Here is a 23,790-nt window from a genome sequence, read left to right on the forward strand (position 1 = left end):
CCGGCTAATTTTTTTAATATATGTTTTAGTAGAGACGGGGTTTCACTATGTTGGCCAGGATGGTCTTGATCTCTTGACCTCGTGATCAGCCCACCTCGGCCTCCCGAAGTGCTGATTTTATAGGCGTCAGCCACCGCGCCCGGCGGCAAACACATTTTAAACTGCCGAGACCAAACCCTATCCCCTTGGATCCTGACCCATGGCCGTCACCCGCCCCGCTAAGCCTTGTCACCACACGGCCAGCCCCACCACCAGGACGCAGGATCCCACCCACGGAGGAGCCGGGAGCTCCAAGAATGCAGGCACAGCCTGCAGTCGGCATCGGGTTGTATTTCTAAGCGACCAAATCTACTAAAATGGAAAACGGGTTTACTAAAACAGATCCAAAGACAACACAGAAGATATGCTACAAAACCCGCAGCCGGCGGCCCCTCCACGCCAGCCCCCGCGGCACATGGCCAGGGCAGGGCTGTCTCCAGTCTCCTCCGAAGCCCAGTCACACATTTTGGCTTTTGCTTTCCTTTCCAGGTTTTTAAAACCTAAAGCCAGGAGCCTGGTGGGTGTGCCTGTGCTGGGCAGCATGTCTGGCCGGCCCAGGTCACGCTCGTGCGACGCGCCCTCAGTGGCGCCTTGGTCTCGATGCCAGGCCTCACTCCTGCGCGATGCTCCTCAGCACGTACTTGACGGTGTAGGCGAAGGCTGCAAACCCGACTATAACAAACAAGTTCGCCAGGGCGCCACCCAGGAGTCCGTGGTGCCGGTTGGCCTGCTGGAGCCCTGGGAGGTTTGGGACGGCCCCTGGCGCGTGCCCGTTGAGAAGCTGAATCCCGTTCTGGACGAGGTGTGTCTCCCCGTCTGGAACCACGTCTGGCAAGGGGAGAGTCTGGGGTCTGCTACTGAGTTCGTCTTGTGCTTTCTGCTTTTGTTTAATTTCCTAAGAGAAAAACAGCGAGAAACTCAGCTCGTCTCCAGCCAGCGCCTTCGGGACCAGCACTCCCATTCCTAGGAGCCCACAGCCCACCACCACCAAAGACCTTGGCTGTGTCCCATCCTGACCCTGTCTCACAGGTGAGGGCCTGAGCAAGGGCCGGCCTCACTGCGCCTGTCCCTCTGGGTCCCTGCACTCAGATCAGAGCAAGGCTGAGTCGCAGGCCAAGACCAGGATCCATTCCAGTCCCACATGGCTTCGGGCAGCTGCTGTGCCTCCCAGCCATCCCCAGACCATGTAAGGGCCACTGAGGCCAAGGAGCTCCACGCCCTTCTGGGACAGGCCCAGCCCCCAGCCCCGGGGTGGTTGGCAGGCCACCCCTCAGGGCCCAGGCCTTCTGTCTCTCCTGCCTCGGGGCTCCCGGAGAGGAGCCATCCTCTGGGAAGGTCTGCAGCTTCAGGATACAAACCTTAAGCTTTGGGAAGAAGTGAAACTGACAAGTGTTTTTAACACAGGGGAAGGCAAAACTCACTTCCTACTTTCTCTTTCTTACCTCCACAACTTCAGGAAATAATTCACAAAAGACTTTATCTTTTAAATTAAACGCTGAACTCTGCGCTGCCAGCTGTCTTTTCTAGGAAGAAAGAGAAGGGAATCAGCCAGAAAACTAACTTCAATTCTTTCAAACTTTTTTTTATTTTATTTATTTTATTTATTTTTTTTTCTTAGGATGGGGTTTCACCATGATGGCCAGGCTGGTCTTGAACTCCTGACCTCAGGTGATCCACCCACCTCGGCCTCCCTAGCACTGTAATCCTAGTGAGCCACCGTGCCCAGCCAATTCTTTCGAACTTCTAAAAACAGGTTATTTCAAAGTCAAGAGCTGCAGTCTTCAGGCTGTAGAAGGTACTGAGTAAGCATGCTCTTCATAACAAACTGACTGAGAATCTCAAAAAGGCTTACTGATCTTTCCATGACCAATTAATGCTATCACACTTGATTCCTATTAAAAACAGAAAAATAAAACACGCTAGCGAGAAAGGCAGTGTGCTCCCTGCCGGCAGGGCCCCCCAGGCTGCGTAACTGGCACCGCCTCAGCCCACCCCAAGATCCCACGGCAGGGCCCCCGCTGGGCGTGCGTGAAGCTTGATGCGGGTAAAAGCGAGACCAAGAGGCAGAGGGGAACAGGAGGCCGAGCGCCGAGGAAGCCCGGAGCAGAGCAGTCTCCATGACGGTGCCGGGGACAAGGCAGGAACTCCACCCAGCCCTGCCTGCTGAGAAGAAAGGCAGCTGCGACTCAGGAGCAGAACCAGCCCCAGACGCAAGGCTGACGGCCCGCCAGGGAGAGCTGCTCGAAACCTCACCGTGAAGTCCGACGTCTCTATGCTGCCCAGGGTGGGGCCCTTCTCCACCATGAAGCTCAGGAGTCCAGTCAGGATGGTGGAGACAGACCAGGCTGGGTTCCACGTGTCCGGGTGGAAATCCGTGATAGAAAGACACAGCCTGCAAAACAGGGGCCGGTCAGCGCACACGCCCCCTCGGCCACAGAGCTTCCTCGGCCCTCCCGGTCCTTACCTGGTGTTGCACTTAAATCTTCCATTGGGAGTTATCATATAAATACTGGGAGGTTTAAAAGGAAATTCTCTGGGAAAAATTAGTTTTCCATGATAATAGCCACCTACATGGAAACAGAACAGAAAAGGCCTTGTTGTCCCCCACCGCGGGGGCAGGAGGAGGGGCTGGAGGTCTCCCCGCCCACACGCCACCACTCAGCCCAGCTCCCGGGTCCTCGCTGCCCTCTCTAACCCGAACCGGCTCCCAGGCTCAGTCCCCCCGCCTCTCCGGCCTCACTCTCCAGTGCCACTTCCATCCCACTGTCATGACCACTCCGACCCAACGCCCCTCCACACCCCACCTATACCCGCACACACACACCCCAACCGGGAGCGGAGGGGTCGGAAGGGGGCCTGCAGGGCCTCCTTGCAAAGCCCGCAACATATCAGGAGCTCCATGTCCAGCTGAGGCCGCCCCTCGCAGAACTGGGGTCCCGACCCAGCAACTCTCCAGTACCGTCCGCCTCCCTGACCCAACTGCACCCAGAGGCCAGCAAAACCCACCTCAAGCACACCACTCTCTACCCCACGTCCCTCCAATTGCTGCCAAATGCCCCTTGCTCTGACCTGAACCCCTGGAGAAGGGCCTTGTCTGTGGCTGTCCCCACATCCTCCCCTCCCAAGCCCTCAAGTCCATCTGACCAGGCCTTCTCCCTGCTCTACCAAACCTGACCTGAAGGTCGACTTCAGGGTCACCCACACGTCCCCACTGGTTTCTGACCACCCCTCAGCCTGGCCTTATCAGGGGCCACTCCTGGCTCCACCTCTTCAAAGCCCCACCCTGGTGTGGCTCCTCCCTCTCGCCCCCTCTTCCCACCCCAGCCAGCCCCTCTTCAGCCACCCAGGCACAGGGCACTCTCCTCTCAGTCCTGGCATACTCCTGGGGTTGCCCCAGTTTCATGGTCTCCCACCAGGAGCCCTGGAATGGCTGCTCAGCCAGCACCCTCACCCTGGACCCACAGGCCCCCTGCACACTCCAGGCCACTACCCTGACCATCCACAGGACAGCACCTAGATGCCCCCATCCAGGACAGAATTCCAGTCACTCCCACCAAATGGCAAACACCTCCTGGTATCATACCCTACCCATGAACAAATCCTGTCAGCCCCCGCTTCAAATCAATCTAGAACTCCTCACCCTGGGTGCCACCCCCTCCCCCGCCCCTGCTCCCGACCCTCCACAAGCTGCCCCACGGCAGCCCCGCCCCAGCCTGAGGCCCACACCCTGGCTGTCCAGGCTGCACCTAGAGTTGGTTGGAAATGTAGAGCTTGGGCCAACCCAAACCAGGGGAGAAGTGTGGGAGCCAGGACTTCTCGGCCACACCCGCGTGCGTGACAGGTGTGTGCATGTATTCACGTGCATGCAGCTGTGTGCACGCCATCCCTGGACACACCTGCATGCGTGACACGTGTTCGTGACGTGTGCGCATGCATGCCGCCTGTGTACCTGCACATGCCACAGGTATGAGGAGCACCGGCCTGTCCTCCCCCCTGGGCTCCCTGTGCACAGCCCTGCCTCAAGGAAACGCGAGTCCCAAATGGCCACAGCTCTTCTGCTCCAGAGCCAGCCTGTGCAGGAAGCAGCACCCCTGCCCTGCAGCCACTTCACATCTTGCAGGGAATCCTCATGCTTCAGGCTACCTCAGCATCTGTTCTGAATCTAGGCTGGACCTTCTCCGACCCGAAGCAGGACCACCCCCTCGTCGACACCTTCCAGCTCACAGCCCCCTTCCTCGCAACTGCTCCTTGGCGACCACCTCCCTGTGTCCCCGTGGACCCCAAGCCCACATGGACTATGCGGCCAGGCCGCAGAGTCCCTCACAGTCACAGCATGGCCCCTCGGGGCTTGTGCCCCTGTGCTTTAAACCCACCATTTAAAACTCCAACTCCCCGAGGGAAACCTGTGTGCAGAACGCCCTAGACTCAATAAAGGGTCAGCCTGGGGGTCCCGATCTCTCCACTTTCCCTGGCCTCCCTTTGTGTGTGTGGCCTCCCAGGGGGCCGGGCACCCCAGAGCCCGAGGGTGATCAAAGCTGTTTTCCTTTGTGTGTCTCTCGATCGCTGGGGGCTGCTCTCCCTCCCACAGATCCTGGATGGAAACACAGCTTCACTGTCGGACATGCTATTGAGCATGGGGGCGCTACAGCATCCTCTCTGCACTCTGCCCAGGCTGGCACTCAAGGACGCACAGAACAGCGGTGGAGCCGACAGTGGAGAGATGGCATGAGCGAATGTCACTAACCCACCCTGGTGAAAAGCCACATGCACCAGAGTGAGGGGAAGGCGTCTTCCGAAGGAATGGCACCCAGAGGACACACGGGGTCCTCAGGAAAGGCCGAAGAATGAGTGACAGAAAAAGGTGTGTGTCTAAAGAGGAAGCAGGACAGCCAAAGCCAGTTTGGGATGACGTTTAGCTCGGTACTGACAGGAAAGTGTGATTTACACGGCAGGAAGGGGTCACGTGGAGTGGAGAGGGCACTGGGAGATGGGCACCCTGCTGCCCCACTGAGCACAGACACGTCGGGAAGCCCCAGACAGCAATTCCACTGCTTGCCACCCACCAAAGAAACACAGACAAACGCAGGCAGAGCCACATACACAGATACTGACAGTACCAGGCATCCGCACAGGTGAAAATCAGGAAACACCCACTTCGTCCTGAAGTGGGTCCCCGGCGACTTGAACACGGTGGCCAGGGACGTCCCCACACCCCACACCATCTGCTGAAAAGCCTGAGGCGAAGGCCCAGCTGGCTCTTCTGCCCCAAGGCCCGTCCCTCCCCTACCGCCGCCTGACCCTCATCACTGGGGTAAGTCTTGAAACCATGGACTCCACTTTAGAAAAGTTATTTCAGCTATTCTAGGTCCTTTGCCTTCACATGTAAATTTTAGAGTAAGCTTGGGTAGTGTTTTAAAAAAAAAAAAAACTACTGAGATTTTTTATGACTGTGTAAAATCTACAGATTAACTTGGGGAGTTATTTAGCAACATTTGTAGGAAGCCAGCTCTGAACTGTCAGGCAGCACCAGGGGCAGAACGGCCAAGGAGCCCAGCATGTGGAGGGGCCACAGCTAATGCACGCCGGGGCAAAAAGACACGGACCCTGCACAGGAGCCGCCAAAAAGGCAGGAAGAGGGGTCAGAACATCCCAAAGTCGAGAAGGAAGCCATCAGCAGCAGCATCAGATACCAGAGGCCAAGAAACTGAGGCCTGAGAACAGCCCCTTAGCAAGTGGCAATTTGGAGACGCTGAAGGAGAGCAGAGGGCAGGGCTGCAAACAGCAGAAGGCAGCCCCAGTGAGGGGAGGGCCGGGCGGGAGCAGCAGTACCACAGAAAGGGAAAAGGGAGGGCAGCAGGAAGACGCCTTCTGTCTCTGAAGGGAGGCTTTCCTGAGACCCGGGACCACCAGAGCCACCCAAGGTTGTGAGCAACCACTGAAGGGATGGGAGAAGACCAAGATGAAGAACGAGTGACAGGGTTGGGGCTGACAATGGCCACACCCCCTGCACACCCCCAGGGGCTGCCCCCCTTCTCCCGACTGTGTCCCACCCTGTCGAGGGAGCAGCTCGTCTCCACCAGCAACTGCCCGGGCTGGTGATGATGGGGGCTGTGGGATGTGGTTACAGAATTAATCAATATTCAACATTTGTTTCAAAAATACTAAAACTGGCCAGGCATTGGTGGCTCACACCTATAATCCCAGCACTTTGGGAAGCCAAGGTGGGCCGATCACAAAGTCAGGAGTTAAGAGACCAGCCTGACCAACATGGTGAAACCCCGTCTCTACGAAAAATATAAAAATTAGCCAGGTGTGGTGGGCACCTGTAGTCCCAGCTACTTGGGAGGCTGAGACAGGAGAATCGCCTGAAACCGGGAGACAGAGGTTGCAGTGAGCCAAGATCATGCCACTGCACTCCAGCCTGGGAGACTCCGTCCCAAAAAAAAAAAAAAAGATACAAAAATACTAAAACCACAAAACAGAAAAAATTTTTTAAGCTGGCATAATTTTGCTCATCAAAGACCGCTACTCATTTTGTGGTTACGTTCTTCACACCAGCTGAAGGCACCCAGACATGTCAGCCGCACTTGAACACGCACGCCCTGGACGCCTGCTCACAGGCCGCATCTCGCCTCGGCCTGCGGCATCCCCAGTGCCAGTCCTCATCAGTGACGCCGTGATCACGCGCCCACCCTAGATGTGCTCCTGCACGCTGGCTGCAGGTTATCCCGGAACTGGGATGCCTGGATCAAAGGAGAGTAAGGGTAAGGCTGTGATAACTCAGCCAAAGCGCCTTCAGGAGAGCCTGACCCTTTTCATTCTTACCCACCCACCCCCCTCCCAACAGTCCAAAGCAGGGGTGAGCAAACCTCTAGCAGCAGCACCCTTCTCTCGTGAAATCTCACCCAAAGCCCCACACACAGGCAGACAGAGCCTGCTGCTCCAGCCCTCTGAAGCCGGGGCCCTGTGGCTGGAGAGCCAAGCGGCTGCCGACCTGGCCCTGCTCTGCCTTACACTTGCTGGTGGGGCAGCGTCCACAGGCATGCCGACTCCTAACCTGGCCCAGACCCTGAGGCTGGTGCCAGCACCCCTTAAGGCCCCAGAAACTTGCTGACCACTCCAGTGTCTGCTCTGTAAAGACACCCGGGACTCTCGGTGTCGGCTGTTGACCTGGGGTGGCCTTGGCAGCCCATGAGGGACTGACGTGCTGGGCAGGTCCTGCAGCCTCCCAGAGCCCCAGATGCCACCACACACAGGGAGACTTCCGCTTAGCTCAAAGGCCGTTCTGAGGATCGCAAGACCCTGAGAGCGCCCAGCACAGAGACACACTGAAGAACCTGCCTTTCTTTCCTTTTGATGATATTCACTAGGTCTTAAGAAACAGCAGACAGGCCAGCTTCAGTGTTTACCCCGGTCTGGTTTCTCAGCTCTAACCCTATGGTGTTGGAGGCTGGTGAACACTGACACTACGGGCCTCCGCTGCAGACTGACAGACAGCAGCCCACACCGCGCGGAGCAAACACTTCCGGGGCTCGGAGAATCAGCTGGGGGTGAGTTCCAGCTGAGCCTATGTAACTAAGGCACATCCATCCAAGGCAGAAAGGCTGTTGTTTGCAAATAAAAGATGTTTACCGGGCAAGGCCGTTTCAGAACATAAAGCCTGCTAACTGAGGACAGAATCCGTACCTTCATAAGGGGTCATCTCTGGGCCTCTGACGACATAGTGCCTAAGGGAGAGAAGAAAATTAGTTGGGATTTGAGGACAGCAAATTCTCCAAAATCTAAAAATTCCAAGCCTGGGGTTCACAGGACCCAGCCAGAATTACATTCACATTCAGGTAGAAGGTGAACAAAGGAAGGTGGCATGTCAAACAGCAACACGGCTTCAAAGCCACCAGTCTCTTCTGCTAAGGGTGCTTTTAGTCTCTGTGTAATGAGACCTTAGAGACTATACAAGTTTACCATAAAGTAGCTTTGTTTCTACAATATAACACTCACGAAGCTAATCCTCTCTAATCATTAATAACAACTGAGGCTGGGCATGGTGCCTCACGCCTGTAATCCCAGCACTTTGGGAGGCTGAGGCGGGCAGATCACGAGGTCAGGAGTTTGAGACCAGCCTGGCCAGTATGGCCCCGTCTCTACTAAAAATAAAAAGTTTAGCCAGGCATGGTGGCACACACCTACAGTTCCAGCTACTTGGGAGGCTGAGGCAGAGAACTGCTTGAACCCAAGAGGCGAAGGCTGCAGTGAGCCAAGATCGTGCCACTGCACTCCTGCCTGGGCAACAAAGAGAGACACCATCTCAAAAAAAAAAAAAAACCCTGAAATTTTAAATAAATTTTAATTTCATAGCACATTATTAAGATGTACTTGAAAACTGGGTGTAGGGACTCACGCCTATAATCTCGGCATTTGGGGAGGCCAAGGTGGGAAGATCATTGAGCCCAGGAGTTTAAGACTAGCCTAGGCAACACAGACCCACCTTTATTCCCAAAAAAAAAAAAAAAAAAAAAAAAAAGTCAGCAGCGGCGGGTGGTAGTGCACACTTCAGTCTCAGGCGGGAGGATTACCTGAGCCCAGGAGTTTAAGGCTGCAGTGAGCTATGATTGTGCCACCACATTCAATCTGGGCAACAGAGACTCTGTCTCCAAAAAAAAAAAAAAAAAAAAGTGTATTTTAAAATTTATATTAGCACTTTGGGAGGCCGAGGCGGGTGGATCACGAGGTCAGGAGTTTGAGACTAGCCTGGCCAATATGGTGAAACCCTGTCTCTACTAAAAATACCAAAATTAGCCGGGCATGGTGGCACACACCTCTAGTCCCAGCTACTCAGGAGGCTGAGGCAGGAGAATCGCTTGAACCCAGAAGGTGGAGACTGCAGTGAGCCGTGATCGTGCCATTGCACTCCAGCCTGGGTGACAGAGCAAGACTCCATCCCAAAAAGAAACAAAACAAAGAAAACCCAAAAAAACAAAATTTGTATCTTTAAAAATGTGCTTATGTATAATGTACTTTTTAGTACCATGCACGTAGGCTAAACAGAACACAGCTAGTGACAGGACGCTGGCTCTGTATCCAGACCCTTTCATGCTCCTGGAAACACCAGAAGTGACCTTGAGCAGCTGTTCCGGAGCGGAAGGAACAGGAACAGCCGTGATTCTCCCCAAAGCCAACTCCCCACACAGAGCTCACCCTGAGACCAGGAGCAACAGCAAATCGATCCGTACCCCTCCACACACACGAGTAAGGCTTTCACTCTATGTAAAGCAGTGTCTGGGCTTTACAGATTCCCAAACAAAACCAAAGGGCACAGAGAAGAAAGTAAAACCAGCTAGAGATGCCAGAAACCAGACACTGCTGCCAACTGCGAGCCCCAGCCACTGCCCTGCTCTCCCAAAGGACACATGTGCTGTCACTTTAAGGCTAATTGGGACCAGGCTCGGTGGCTCACATCTGTAATTCCAGCACTTTGGGAGGCTGAGGCAAGTGGACCACGAGGTCAGGTGTTTGAGACCAGCCTGATCAACATGGTGAAACCCATCTCTACTAAAAATACAAAAAAAAATTAGTGGGGCATGGCGGTGGACACCTGTAATCCCAGCTACTCGGGGGCTGAGGCAGGAGAATCGCTTGAACCCAGGAGCCGGAGGTTGCAGTGAGCCGAGACTGTGCCACTGGACTCCAGCCTGGGCAACAGAGCAAAACTCCATCTCAAAAAAAAAAGAAAACTAGCCGGGCATGGTGGTGCGCTGCAGCCTGGGTGACAGGGCAAGACTCTGTCTGTGATGCCTGCTATCTGCCAGCTGGTATCTTTTACTCAAAAGTGTCATGATCGTGTGTCAGTGGCCCGGGAACCAAGTGCCTCTGAGCTCAGCACACAACGTACCCAGGAACGTGGTCCTGTTTTGTCACTGTGCCCAGTCCGTGAACACTGGGAAGACACGAAGTCGTCCTCTTCCGGAGACACAGCCCAGCAGCCTTGCGGTGGCCGAGACAACATGGAATCTGTGTGGCCCGCAGCGCGCCCCACAGGCCTTTTCTGGGAAAGCACTCTTCCCTCGGGGGGCAGAGACACCTAGCAGGCCGCACCCGGGGCTCTCGAGGCACAGGCCTGACACTGCCGTCCAGGCCAGCTGCCACCACCTGACCACAGGGATCACCGCCAAAACAGTTCAAGTAACACGGTCTACGCTGAGCCCCTGTTCCAGCAAGTCCAGTATCTTGGCGGGCGACAGGCAGAGAGTACCTGCAGGACCAGCCCCATAAAATCCCTGGGCCTTCCCCTAATATGTTTTGGTCTCAAATGAGCTGCCCCGGTCAACATTCCACACACGCTGTCCAAGCCCAAGCCTGATGCTGGGACTGGGGCACGACCCTCGCGAGGCCGAAGGCCTGTGCTGAGCTTCCTGGAGACTCTGCCCCACATCCTTCTTCTGCTGGCTGGCTACTGTTTTCTTCTCCGAAATTTTAAGGTAAGTATTCTTTGCCCATCATTGAACCTGAGCAGGGTCTTGGGGACGCCAACCCATAGACTTCTGGGGAGGGCTCCCCACACATCGAGGGCGTCCTCGCAACCTGGGAGGCGGTGGATACTGTGGAACGCGTCCCTCGCACCTGCCGACTGTGTCCCGGGGCTGCATCTGACTTTCAGCACTGGGCGCAGAGAGCGCTCTGGTGGCCGAGGCTCTGCCTGACCCTGGGTACCCTCCGACTGCCCGTGCTGGGCCTCCTCTGTAAGCCAGAGAAAGCAGCTCCTGACCAAAACACACTTCCTTTCAACTCACTGAAGTATCTTTTCTCTCAATTTAAAAAAACTAAAGACTAATTTTTTAAAGACTAGAACATAAAACAGCCTCATACTTTATTTCTTACACGATCACCACAGCCCTGCAACAGCGGTGTTTCCGCAGAGCGGCATGCACCCTCAGAGCCCCAGACTTCAACAAGAAAGAGTCCCCGTGAGGTTAATGCTTACGAGGCACAAGTCCTCTCGTCGTCAGCCTCAGGGTCGGGGCGCCTGGCCCAAGCCAGCACCAGGGACAGGAGTGTCGGACCCTAGTCCTACACTGGCCCAAAACAGGCTAATTCCCATATCCAGAAGCAAAGAGTAGAGTCTAGAAAGGCAATTTCTCCTCTAAGCACCTGGAACACACATCAGCAGCAGCTGTGAGCCCTGCACACCTGGACCCCTCCCCTAAGCACCCCACACCAGACATTCTCTCCAGCCCCAGCCTGAGTCAACCTGGATCCCCCCTCACCCAATGACCCCACACCAGAGATTCTCTCCAGCCCCAGCCTGAGTCAAGCAGGGCTCTGTGATGTCCCCAGCATGCGTCCACTGGGAAAACTACCAGAGTGTGTCCACAGGCCCCTGGGCACGCACTCACCCCTGGGGAGGGTGCAGGAGCACCTCACCAATGCCATGACCGGGGCACCAGGCTCACCCAGCCAGGCCAGCGGAGGCCTGAGTGGCAGCGACAGCCAGTGCGGGGTGATCAGTGGCGCAGAGCCTTACCACTCGAGAATATTCGAAGGGAGGGGCTCAGCGCAGATGTAAGGCACCGGGTCTTTCTTGATGCGAAGGTAGTCCTGCTTCAGCCTCTGGGTCGCTGTGGTTGGAGCCCTCTTAGTGCTGGTGCTGCTCATCTGTTAAAAACAACATCTACACTGACAAAGAAGAGCAACGCTTACCACGGCTTTCTCCCCGCAGCGCACCCCTGACTCCTGTTTCTGCAACCCGCCATTCATTCGGGCCCCAGCCCTGAAGTGCGTACCTCAGCCCCGTCACCGAGTCACAGCTCACAGGTCACCCTGACTCGCCACCCGCCCTGCAGCTTCTTTTCCCATCTGTCCTGCCACCACCTTCACTGATACAATGTACAGCTCAGGTTCAAAGATGAGCAGAAACCCAAATCCTCACCCCTGTCCTCAAAGAACTCACGCAGGGAGACACTCGCAGGGCCTGAGGTAGTGGTGCCGGCTCTGAGGGGAGCTACTCACACCTGCCAACTCTGAGCTCAAAAATCCCTCATAGATGGAGAATCCACACCACGGAAAAGGGCAAGCACCACCACCAGTCCCTGCACACACCCGGGACCTGCTGCCCAACATGTTCTGCTGGCCACAAGCAAAAGGAACTGCAGACAAGGGGAGCCTCTGCGGCTGGAGTGACAAAGCCTCTGGAGACTCCAAGGCACTCGCTGGGCAGAGGAGCAACTGTCTTCCTGGTAAAAGGGGCCACAGGTGAACAGGCCACACGTGAGACAGGGCAGTGTGGCAGGGCCCAGGCACAGCGAGGGGCAGGGGTGAGACTGCCCAAGGAGGTGCGGCCAGGGCAAAATGGTTTTATTCATTTATTTTTTGTGAGACAGGATATTTCTCTGTTGCCCAGGCTTGAGTCACGGTGGCCCTGACCTCCTCCCACCTCAGCCGCCCAAAGTGCTGGAATGACAGGCAGGAGCCACTGCGCCCTGGGCCCCGCAGGGGTTTTAGGTCCAAGCCTTAAACAGACCCTATCTTCTATTAGGAAGGTCGCTCTGGTGGCTCCATGAGGGATGTTCAAGATAGCACTGAGGGCCAAGCACGAGGCATGAGATGTCATCATGCAAGAGAAGAGGCTGGATTGGGCACCCCAAGGCCCCTGAGCCATGGCTGAGGCTGGGGAGAGGGGTGCTGATAAGAACAGGGTGTGAGGTGTGGAACCTTACCACTCAAGAGCCTTACCACTTCCCTTACCATGCAAGAGAAGAGGCTGGATCAGGCACCCCAAGGCCCCTAGCCATGCCTGAGGCTGGGGAGAGGGGTGCTAATGAGAACACAGGGCTCCCACTGCATCAGACCAGCTCCAACTCAAACCTATTTTTATTTTATTTATTTATTTTTTGAGACAGAGTCTCACTCTTCATTGCCCAGGCTGTGCAGTGGTATGATCTCGGCTCACTGCAACCTCCGCCTCCCAAGTTCAAGCCATTCTCCTGCCTCAGCCTCCCAAGTAGCTGGGACTACAGGCACATGCCACCATGCCCAGCAAATTTTTTTTTTTTTTATTTTTAGAGATGGGGTTTCACCATGTTGGCCAGACTGGTCTCAAACTCCTGACCTCAGGTAATCGGACTGCCTCAACCTCCCAAAGTGCTGGGATTACAAGTGTGAGCTACCACACCAGGCCATGACCACACACCTTAATACTATCCCTGAATAACAGCCACTGACCAATGATCTCCACTCTGAACTCCCAGTTTGCACAATCGTGAAGTCAGCTCCACTCCAGCTTCTGCACTTGAGGATCCTTGCTAATACGGTTTGGCTGTGTCCCCACCCAAATCTCATCTTGAATTGTAATTCCCATAATCCCTAATGTTCAGGGAAGAACCTGGTGGGAGAGCCTGGATCACAGGGGTGGTCAGCTCCATGCCGTTCCAGTGACAGTGAGTTCTCACAAGCTCTGATGGCTTCTAAGGCGATACTCCCCGCTCTCGCCCGCTCTCGCCCGCTCTCTCTCGCCTGCCACCATGTAAGATGTGCCTCTTCCCCTTCTGCCATGGTTTTCCGTTTCCTGAGGCCTCCCCAGCCACACACGACTGTGAGTCTATTAAACCCCTTTTCTTTATAAATTACCGAGTCTCAGCCTGGCACGGTGGCTCATGCCTCTAATCCGAGCACTTTGAGAGGCCACGGCGGGTGGATCACCTGAGGTCAGGAGCTCGAGACCAGCCTGCCCAACATGGTGAAACCCTGTCTCTACTAAAAATTGGTCAGGTGTAGTGGCACGTGCCTGAAATCTCAGCTACTCAGGAGGCTGGGGCAGAAGAATCACTTGAACATGGGAGGCGGAGGTTGCAGTGAGCTGAGACCGCACCACTGCACTCCAGCCTGGGCAACAGAGCAAGACTCTCTCTCTCAAAAAAAAAAAAGACCGAGTCTCAGATCCGTCTTTACAACAGTGGGAGAGCCAACTCCATACCTGCAAAACAGCCGTACACACCGCCTCCCTTCAGTCTCCACCCCAAGAGATCTCCAGACTCTTGGCCTCCTTGCCTGGTTTATTCCTCCTTAGAGAACCAACACCACCAGCCTGTTTAGTGTCTGCTCCCAACCTGAGGATGGTAACAGCCAGGGCCTGGCTGCTCACCCCACACACCCAGGGCCAAGAGAGCAGGGCTCAGCCAGGGCACCCACAGCGTGCTCCCAGATGCACCACCCACCTCTGCTTCTTGCTCTGGGGTCCCTGACCCTTGTAAGCCTTGTTCCCCACGTCCTTCCCACTCCCATTGTCCAAACGCAGAATGTTGTCACTTCCATCAACACTCCAGCAGCCGCCCGCCCCCGCCCAACGCTGTGGGTCCGGAAAGTCTGAGCTTCTAGTTTCTCCCCATTTCAAGGCCCTCTTGTACCCCCTAAGTCACCACACTGTTCAGATCACCCACTCGCCCAGCCACCCTCAAGATACCTCCGCAGCCAGACAAATAAACATCAACACCTCCTCCTGCCTGCCAAGCCCCTGACAGAGCAACCCAGCCAGCCCTCCTCATTCCCAACTCCCAAGACCCACCATGGTCCGGGCCCCCTTCCAAACCCCTGATCGACACACTCACTCCTCCTCACAGCTGTTTCCCAGCCCAGACTGTACTGCAAACTCTCCTAGGCCCTTACGGGCCTGGCTGGAGCCACCGCCTTCAGAGGCCTCCCTGATTTCCCTGCCAAATGCCTCCCACTTGGCCTCCATGTGACCCCCACACACCACGCAGGGCCCTTTTGGGCCCCAGTACAGGCAAGGGCAGGCTCCTCTGCCTAAGGAGTGCCTCCCCAGGAGGAGGGCTACAGTCGCGCCCAGGAAGGAGGCACTCCGACACAGCAGCATCCCCAGCTCCTGGCTCAAGAAGCCAATGGGCCAGGGAGCTCTCCTCGGGCCAACACCTGGTGATGGACGTAGCCATGACCCCAAGCAGCACCGCCACACGGGCTGTCCTTTCAAAAGCTCACCTTGAAGCTAACACTCTGCCATATACAAAATAATGCACTGGACGATTCTGCTGCAGCTGTGTCTGGACTTAGCTAAGTGGCCAGGCTGCAGGAAAGTTTATGGACAGCCATGCAAAAATAAAACAGGTTCCATCTGGTCAGCCACAAGAATGCTTCCCTCCCATACTCGCTTTGAGAAGCTTTTAAAATCATGTTCACGATTCAACTGCCGTTTTCCCAACCACCCTTCCCAAGCCTCACACAGAACAGCGTTCTCACGTGCCTCAGGAAACCAGAGGGCTATTTCCCTCAATTCTCATCATCCCAAAATGACAGCAGGAAGGACGAGGAAAATAAAAATCCACAAAGGGGCCGGGCATGGTGGCTCATGCCTATAATCCCAGCACTTTGGGAGGCCAAGGTGGTCAGATCACCTGAGGTCAGGAGTTCGAGACCAGCCTGGCCAACATGGTGAAACCCCATCTCTACTAAAAATACAAAAAATTAGCCAAGTGTGGTGGCGGGTGTCTGTAATTCCAGCTACTGTACTCGGAAGGCTGAGGTGGGAGAATCACTTGAACTCAGGAGGCAGAGGCTGCAGTGAGCTCAGATCACACCACTGAACTCCAGCATGGGCAAGAGAGTAAGACCCTGCTAAAAAAAAAATCCGCAAAGGAAGCAAACTCTGAGAAGAGGTTTGAAGCATATGTGTCTCAGGTTCCCTTCAGACACGTCCCACAGACAAGGGACATCGCTTTTCAAAGAAAAAGGCACAGAAAAAAAAGTTAACACACGGAAACTGCAGTAAAGCAGTGTGAATCACAGACAGCAACCGTGCCAGGCACTATGAGGTGGTGGCTGCCCAGCCTCGCCCCGTCCCTCTTTCTCTGGACAGCTCTTTCCTGCTCAGGGGATGTGGCAGGAAACGCTGGCCTGACCCATCGGCCGGGCGAGCGGCACAGCCAGGCCCAGGAATCCACGGAAGTCTCTGCCTTCTCCACCGGGACTGCTCCGGAGACGGGATGGGGGCCCGGGCCGGCGGAGGCGGGACACGCACCTGCCCGGCACTCACGCGCGCCCCCGCCTCGAGTGGAGGTCAGCGGTGCCAGGCCACGCAGATGGCAGACTGCGAGTCCCAGGCACCCAGACCCAACCCCGCCCTGGGCTCAGGGGCTGGACTTTCGGATCGTGCGAGGTCCTCACGGCCCGCCACTCGGAAGCCAGATCGCACCGTCCGGCTCCCCCGGAGCAGGGCGCAGGGCCACCGGCCAGCCCCGGCCGAGCCTCCCGAGCGCTCCTCGCCGTCCTTCCACCGAGCTGAGACCCGACCTCTCGGCCGCTTCCTCTCCGGGTCCGCGAAGAGGCCGGCAACCGGCCTCGGGCGAAATGCACACGCGCCGAGCGCCGGGCACCGAGAGGGGGGCCGGGAGGCGACACCGGCCAGAGGCGGGGAGGACGCGCAGCTCGGGGCCGTCCCGGGCACGCTCGTCCTCGGGGTTTCCGGGGCAGCCCTCCCCCGACAGGCTCCCGGGACCCATGTACCAAGCGGGACCCGGGCTGCCCGTCCCGGCGGCGCGGCGAGGGTCCCAACGGACAAGGGGCCGAGTCCGCGACCCGCCCCCGACCCGGAGCTCCGGGCGCCCGCGGTAACCGACCTCGGGTTCCGCGCAGGCGAGCTCGGGCCGGGAGCCGCGGGAGGCGGCGCGAACCGAGGGGCGGCGCGCAGGGTCCCCCGCAGCCCCGGGCCGCCGCCGTGGCCGGCTCCGGAGGGGCGGACGAGCGGGCCCGAGCACCCGGCGCAGGCCCGAGAGCGCGCTCACCTCTCCCTGCCGCCGCGCTCAGGCTCGCCGTGGTCGAGGCCGGAGCAGGGTGCGGAAGAGCGGGGCCCGCGCCCGAAACAGCCGCGCCGCGCCGGCACTGGGCCCACCGAAGCCGCCGCAGCGCCTCCGCCGCCTCAGCCTCCAAGATGGCCGCTCGCGGGGCGGGGCCGGCTCCGCTTCCGTTTCTGGTGCGCGGTACGGAGGCGGGGCGGCCGCTCTAGGCGGCCTGGCGGACCGCGCCCGCGACTCTCCGTCGCCGCCCGCCGGGGAGGGTCGGCGCGTGCGCACTGGCTGGAGTGCTGGGCGTCCCGGATCCCGAGGCCGCGCGCTGCGGTCTCCGCGTGCCCCGGCCCAGGGCGGCAGGCCCGGCCGAAGGCGACCCCGGCGGAGACAGGACCCCGACCGCCCGCCTCGTCCTCCGCTCCCGCGGCCCGCGCGTGGAGCGTCCCGGGGCCCTGGAGGCCTGGCTGGGCGGAGCGTTGGGCGCCAGGGCGTTCAGAGCGCTCTCGTTCAGGGACTCGAGAGCGTCACGCGTGGGATCGCTTTGCAGCCCACGCCCACGTCCCAGCACCGTCCCGTACAGGTGTCTGTCCAGCCCCGGGTCGCCCCCGCCGCAGCACCGTCCCCTCAGGTGCCTGCCCCGCCCAGGTCGCCCCGGCCTCTCCTGGCCAGACTTCAGGAAGCGCTGGGCACTGCGTCCTCTCCGCCTGTCTCTCTGACCCCAGACGCAGTGGGAGGGAGCAGAGGTGGTGGGGCGCTGGGATGGGACGCTGGGGGCGGGCACACGGCCCACCCGCTCCCGGACAGTGGGGAGCTGAGGGTGATCCCCTGATGGGGGATCGGGAGGTGGACCTCGCCACCAGGCTGCCCGTGGCCTTCTCCTTCCCCCCAACCCTGAGGGCAGCAAGGTGGCTGAACACTGAGGGTCGTCCCGTGGCGGCTGTGGGCAGAGGGCATGTGGCGTCCATGTTCAGCCCCAACTCTGCCCCTCCGGGACACCTTGGCAGGTCTGAGGCACTGCTGCAGGCCCCAGGGCAGAAGCCAGGAGGAGTGTCCAGGCGGCCTCAGCCCGTGGGAATCCAGCCTCTTCCACGCCTGCCGTCACCAGCTCCACCTTCAGAAAACATCTCCACGTCAAGCCTCCTCCCTCTGCCTCCTCTCAGGCCTCTGCCGTTCCCATGCAAGGCAGGCCGAGCTGCTATGCCAGCATGGAAAGTTATGGAAGGGAAGCCACGCCGGCTGCAGATACAGGCACCAGCACGTCCAGTTATGTGCACACTCGCGGCTGCGGCCCATGGTCGATCAAGGCCCGCCCCTACCCCATCTGTCCCTCAGTGACAGTGAGTGTGAAGAGAACGTACCTGCGAGTCCCTGCAGGTGGGAAGGCTGCAGCGTGAGGCTCAGCTCAGAGGCCCCTGCTCAGGAACGCAGCTGAGTCACACCCCAGGGAAGGTACCCGGGACAGGTGTGACCAGCACGTCTTGCCAAGACCCCACCATGGCCCTTACCCCACCCACCCACATCGGTGGCCTTCTGGTAAGCAGGACTCAGGCTGCCCAGGCCTCTAGCCGTAGAGCTGATGGCCTTAGCCAGCGGGAACGGCACAGGCAGCTAGGTTGGTGGTATATGGTACCTATAACCTTCTCAACCCCGAGACTGCCCTCTGAGGCCAGGAGCTGCCCTTCTGCTGTGGGTCAGACCTCAGAAGGGCTTCATCTGGCAGAACAATGGGGACCACCCAGCATCTTGGCAGCGACGGGGGGGACACTCTGCTTTGGGGTCCCAAGAAAACATCATCCCCAACCCAGTTGCTACCTCCTGCCTCTGCCTCCTCCAGCCCCCAGGGTCGGACCAGAAAGCCTTGGCTGCCTCTGACCAGCAGGCACTGTCTGGCCAGGGCTTGAAGGAGAGAGAAACCCAGCCTGGAGGGTGCAAACCCAAAAGCATCTGAGGCAGGTCTGAGTCCCTTTAGAAAGCTGGTTTTGCCAAGGTTAAGGACGTGCCCCTGACAGCCTCAGCAGGTGTTGATAACAGGTCCCCAAGGTGCCTGTGACCCAGCTTGCTTTTATACATTTTAGGAAGACATGATTTATTTACATGGGTTCAATCTGAAAGGGCAGGAGAAGGTGGGGTGGTTTGGGGGAACTTCTAGGTTCTTGGTAGATTCAGCGTTTTTCTGATTGACAATTGGTTGAAAGAGCTATTCTCAGTGGAAAAAAAAGTCTGGGTTGCTGTAAGGGGTCGTGGTTTCCATGCAGCAGAAGCCTCAGGTCGTAGGCTTCAGAGAGAATAGATTGTAAATGTTTCCTATCAGACTTCAGGCCTGTGCTGATGTGAATGCTGGTCAGCTTTTCCTGAATTCCAAATGAGAGGAGGCATGAGGCATGACCCACAACCCCTTCCCATCACAGCCTGGACAAGTTTAACAGGTTAACACTGGAGTGCCTGTGGCCGGGAGGAGGGATCCATTTGGAAGGTTGGGGGCCTTAGGATTTCATTTTTTATTTACATTCACCCCCTTCTGGCCAAGATGTGCCAGAGCCAACATCAATGGCTACCAGATCTTTACTATGTCCCATACGATTGCTGGGCTAGTGTGGCTGCCAGCCCTGGATCAAGCCTGTCTCTTGGTGGGACTCCCTATGACCCAGGAACTTAGAGTCAAAAGATTTACAGCCAATTAAATTGTCTAGGCCAGATAGGAATGGACATGGACCGGCATTCATTACCCTTTAAAGCAATTTTTTTTTTGAGATAGAGTCTCATTCTGTCGCCTAGGCTGGAGTGAAATAGCATGATCTTGGCTCCCTGCAACCTCTGCCTCCCAGGTTCAAGTGACCTCAGCCTCTTGAGCAGCTGAAACTACAGGCATGCATTACCATGCCTGGATAATTTTTGTATTTTTGTAGAAACAGGATTTCACCTTGTTGGCCAGGCTGGTCTCGAACTCCTGACCTCAAGTGATCTACCCTTCTCAGCCTCCCAAAGTGCGGGGGATTACAGGCGTAAGCCACCATGACCAATCTCTCATGTAACATTTCTATACATTCTTTTTTTAACTGAACTTATTGTGACTTACACAGACAATTTATGACATGCTTGAACTTTCTAGTTTGTCTTGAACATCTCTCTTTCTTAAACAATCAGTTATTTATTTATTTATTTATTTATTTATTTATTTATTTATTTATCTTTTTTGAGATGGAGTCTTGCTCTATGCCCAAGCTGGAGTGCAGTGGCTCAATCTCGGCTCACCTCAATCTCTGCCTCCTGGGTTCAAATGATTCTCCTGCCTCAGCTTCCCAAGTAGCTGGGACTACAGGCATGCACAACCATACCCAGCTAATTGTTGTATTTTTAATAGAAACAGGGTTTCACTATGTTGGCCAGGCTGGTCTCGAACCCCTGACCTCATGATCCTCCTACCTTGGCCTCCCAACCTGTTGAGATTACAGGAGTGAGCCACCACACCCAGCCTTGTCATTTATTTTAGGACAGAAATTTGCCATACAAGATTCTTTCTCAGATAAAATTATTTTTCTTGTAACGTTTCTTAACAAAAATACCTCTTTATATCTATAACTTCTCTTAGTCTCTCTCTTATTTTCTTGTTACAGGTGCCACCATGCTCAGATAATTTTTGTGTTTTTGTAGAGGCAGGGTTTCACCATGTTGGCCAGGCTGGCTTTGAACTCCTGACCTCAGGTGATCCACCTGCCTTGGCTTCCCAAAGTGCTGGGATTACAGGCATGAGCCACATCGCCCAGCCAGGAACTCTATAGTTCTGTAGTTGGAGGCTGACCTTTGGGCTCTGAATGCTTCCTGGATGGAATTTGCCCGTCAGTTTAAAATGTGTCAAAAAGACCATAATATGGAACCAGCTGGGCCCTAAGAAACCTGGCATGCCCTCAAAATTTTCAGTTTTGTACAAACACTTGCCAGTAGCAGCACCATAAAACCAGCAATGTGCCCAAAAGGGGGCCGTTCTCTTGTCTCTCCTGAGTCTTAGATGATTTATTTCCCACTTTTTTTTTCTCGGAAGGAGGAGCTGAGCTGTGCCTCCGGGTTCAGTGGGGCAGTGGAAGTGTGCTGGTTGTGGGCGGGACTCCACGGTGAGTCACCACGGAGTCATCTTTGCCCTCTTACGTGTCTCAGTTTCTCTCTCTGGAAGTCCAACATCTCCAAGAGGACGCAAAACCCCAGAGTGACAGCTCCTACATGCATTTCCTGGACAAGACTTTTTAAACTAATTGTGTTGGGGGTTCCCTGTAGGGCTGCTGCACATCACAGGGGATCAGACCCCAAGACACTCCCCCTTGTTTTCCAGTCACCCAGGGCACCTCTCAGCTGGGAAAAGCAAAATGCCTTTCTTTTGGGAGCTGAGAAAACTCATTCTCTCATTTATCTATGAAAACAATAATTCAGTTCCTCATGCAAGTGCACAGACAAGCCAGTTGGGCTTAATTTTGGGAGAAAAAGTAACAGAGAAGAGCCATAGGAATGCACTTCCAGTCTAGAAACCGAACGGGGGCCCCAAAGGGGGTCATTCTTGTCTTAAGAAAAAGGCAATTTGAGCCGGGCGCGGTGGCTCAAGCCTGTAATCCCAGCACTTTGGGAGGCCGAGGCGGGCGGATCACAAGGTCGAGAGATCGAGACCATCCTGGTCAACATGGTGAAACCCCGTCTCTACTAAAAATACAAAAAATTAGCTGGGCATGGTGGCGCGTGCCTGTAATCCCAGCTACTCAGGAGGCTGAGGCAGGAGAATTGCCTGAACCCAGGAGGCGGAGGTTGCGGTGAGCCGAGATCGCGCCATTGCACTCCAGCCTGGGTAACAAGAGCGAAACTCCGTCTCAAAAAAAAAAAAAAAGAAAAAGAAAAAGGCAATTTGCCAAGTGCAGTGGCTCACGCCTGTAATCCCAACATTTTGGGAGGCCAAGGCAGGAGGATCACTCGAGCTCAAACTCCAGACACCACCATCCTTCCATTGTCAAAGAAGCAGGAGAATCTGCCTGCCTTGTTGGAAGCTCCAGAAAAAGAGCTGTACAGCAAAATAAACTTGAGATCTCAACCAGACTTTGGGAGAGCAGGGATTCCGTGGGAAGCTCCCAGGCCTCAGTAAATTGTCCTTGTTGGAAACAGATGCTCGGTGCTGCAAAGAAAAAATAGCACTGAGACAAAGGATCTTTCAGCAACGCAATTTTTACTTCCTGGAATACAGGAAGGGTACTCTCATTAGCCATTGTGCCACAAGAAGACAATGAACAAAGGAAAACAGACAAATGTCTCCCTTACGCATTTGGGGTTGCCCTTACTGCTGTGTCTGATCTCCGTTGGCTGGAGCCAGACCTCACAATCTAAACTAAAACCCGATTGGCTAACAAAAGAGAGCTGGGGCATGCCTATGAGCACGTCCAGCACAGATATCTTGGTTAAAATACAAGGACATAGAATATACTATGTGCCTGTAAGCACGGCATGTCTAACAGCTGCAGAGGATGGGGCTTCACAGAGAGTTCTCAGCACACTTACGATTCACTCCTCCCCAAGAGAGGAAACGGCTCTGCAGCAGGAGTCCCCGCCTGAGGTCCCACAGGTGCCTGTAGTCTCCCGGGCAGCGCTGGCATGGGAGGCAGCACCGCTCCTCGTGACCTGTGGCCCAGCCACCGCAGCAGCCCGACAGGGTGAGCTCGCAGCCATGCTCAGTAAATGTGGCCTGGCCATCCTTCCTGGGAGAGAGCAGAGGTGCGGGGCTGATGGGAGCCAGGGGTGCCCTCCTGTCCCTTCTCTCATTCAGGCTCACGCAGCCACGGTGCAGTGACCAGAGAAGCCCCATGGGCCAGGGACTGGGTTCACCCCTCCCCACCCCCCACACCCCCTTCACAGGGCCAGGAACGGGGTGGCCCAGAAGAGAGGAAAGGACTGTCTAGCTTCACCGGCACCGGACATGGGTTCCGTGGCCACCTCCTCTGCCTCCTCTCCGTCCTGATACGGGGTATGAGGAACTGAACGTCAGGCCTTCGAGAGCTTCCCTGGGGAGGAAGGAAGGGAGTGGAGCCAGGAGCTCCATGGTCCAGCCAAGATGCAGCCAGACTCAGGCCCTGCAGGGCACAGGGAGTTGAAGGTGTGCCCTCCTCCAGCCAGGGCTCCCCTCCCACAGGAAGCCAGGGCCTTGCTCCCTGCAAGCTTCCCTTTGGCTGGCCTGGGCCCCTCTGGCCAGACCTGAGCTCCTTCCCTCTCTGCACCCTGCAGCAAGGCCGGGCTCTCTGCCAGGGAAGCACAAGCTGCTTCCAGTCACAATCACCGGCAGGCGTCTAGGGCCTTGCCCCTGGCTGCCAAGCAGCCTCCAGGCTGCAGGTGTCCCTGGCAGCAAAGCCATCCAGATGTGGTGGGGGAGACGCCCCAGGCCCATGCTGTGTCCGGGACCCTGCCAGTGGCCTGTGGGGTCTCCATCACATCAGCTAGCCCCGTCACAAGCGTGGAGAGGCGCCCCAGCCCCTTCTCACACTTGAGGAAGTCAGCTCAGAGAGATTGAGTAACTCAGGAAGGCCACACAGCCGTGACGGAGCTGTGACTCGCACAGGCCCGGGTGACTCCACCTGACTCCCCTCTTAGGACATCACCAGCGGCAGCTGCTTCCTTCTGGAGCTGGCAGGCAGGTGACCTCACCCTCCTCAGAATCATGGTCTGCTGCTGGACCCAGTGTGGTGGGCTCCCCCGCCAAGCCCAGGGACTTGGCGCCACTTGGGACAGGGCCTCCGGAACGCAGAGCCCACCCTTCCCACCTGGGCCCGGCCAGGGCTGGCCATTCAGGATGGTGAGGCCGCTTGGACATATCGGGTCCCACAGTAGAGACAGGGATGGGGCATCTCGGGACAGGGACGGCGGCCTTCCCCGCATGACCGCACTGGGGCTGGAGACGCCAGCCTGGGACTGATTTGGACTCTGAGGGCAGCATGTGGTCCTG

The 23,790-nt window shown here is 56.6% G+C and overlaps 1 protein-coding gene across 3 annotated transcripts; it reads right to left on the reverse strand.

The window, feature by feature from the left end:
- Positions 1–352: 352 nt before the first annotated feature.
- Positions 353–16,997, reverse strand: UBE2J2 (ubiquitin conjugating enzyme E2 J2). 3 transcript variants are annotated; one of them, XM_039473956.2, is made up of 7 exons: positions 16,824–16,997; positions 11,558–11,688; positions 7,726–7,766; positions 2,504–2,606; positions 2,293–2,431; positions 1,482–1,562; positions 353–934 (listed from the first exon to the last, which is right to left on the reverse strand). In XM_039473956.2, the coding sequence occupies exons 2-7, from the start codon at positions 11,686–11,688 to the stop codon at positions 650–652; spliced, it is 780 nt and encodes a 259-aa protein (XP_039329890.1). In that variant the 5' UTR covers positions 16,824–16,997; the 3' UTR covers positions 353–649. The 3 variants fall into 3 exon arrangements, with proteins under 3 accessions (XP_039329890.1, XP_039329891.1, XP_003939712.1); XM_039473957.2 differs by lacking the exon at positions 16,824–16,997 and adding an exon at positions 16,659–16,777; XM_003939663.4 differs by lacking the exon at positions 16,824–16,997 and adding an exon at positions 16,061–16,631.
- Between the last annotated feature and the right edge of the window lie 6,793 nt (positions 16,998–23,790).

Source organism: Saimiri boliviensis, chromosome 11, assembly GCF_048565385.1.
Source record: "Saimiri boliviensis isolate mSaiBol1 chromosome 11, mSaiBol1.pri, whole genome shotgun sequence".
Taxonomy (NCBI): Eukaryota; Metazoa; Chordata; class Mammalia; order Primates; family Cebidae; genus Saimiri; species Saimiri boliviensis.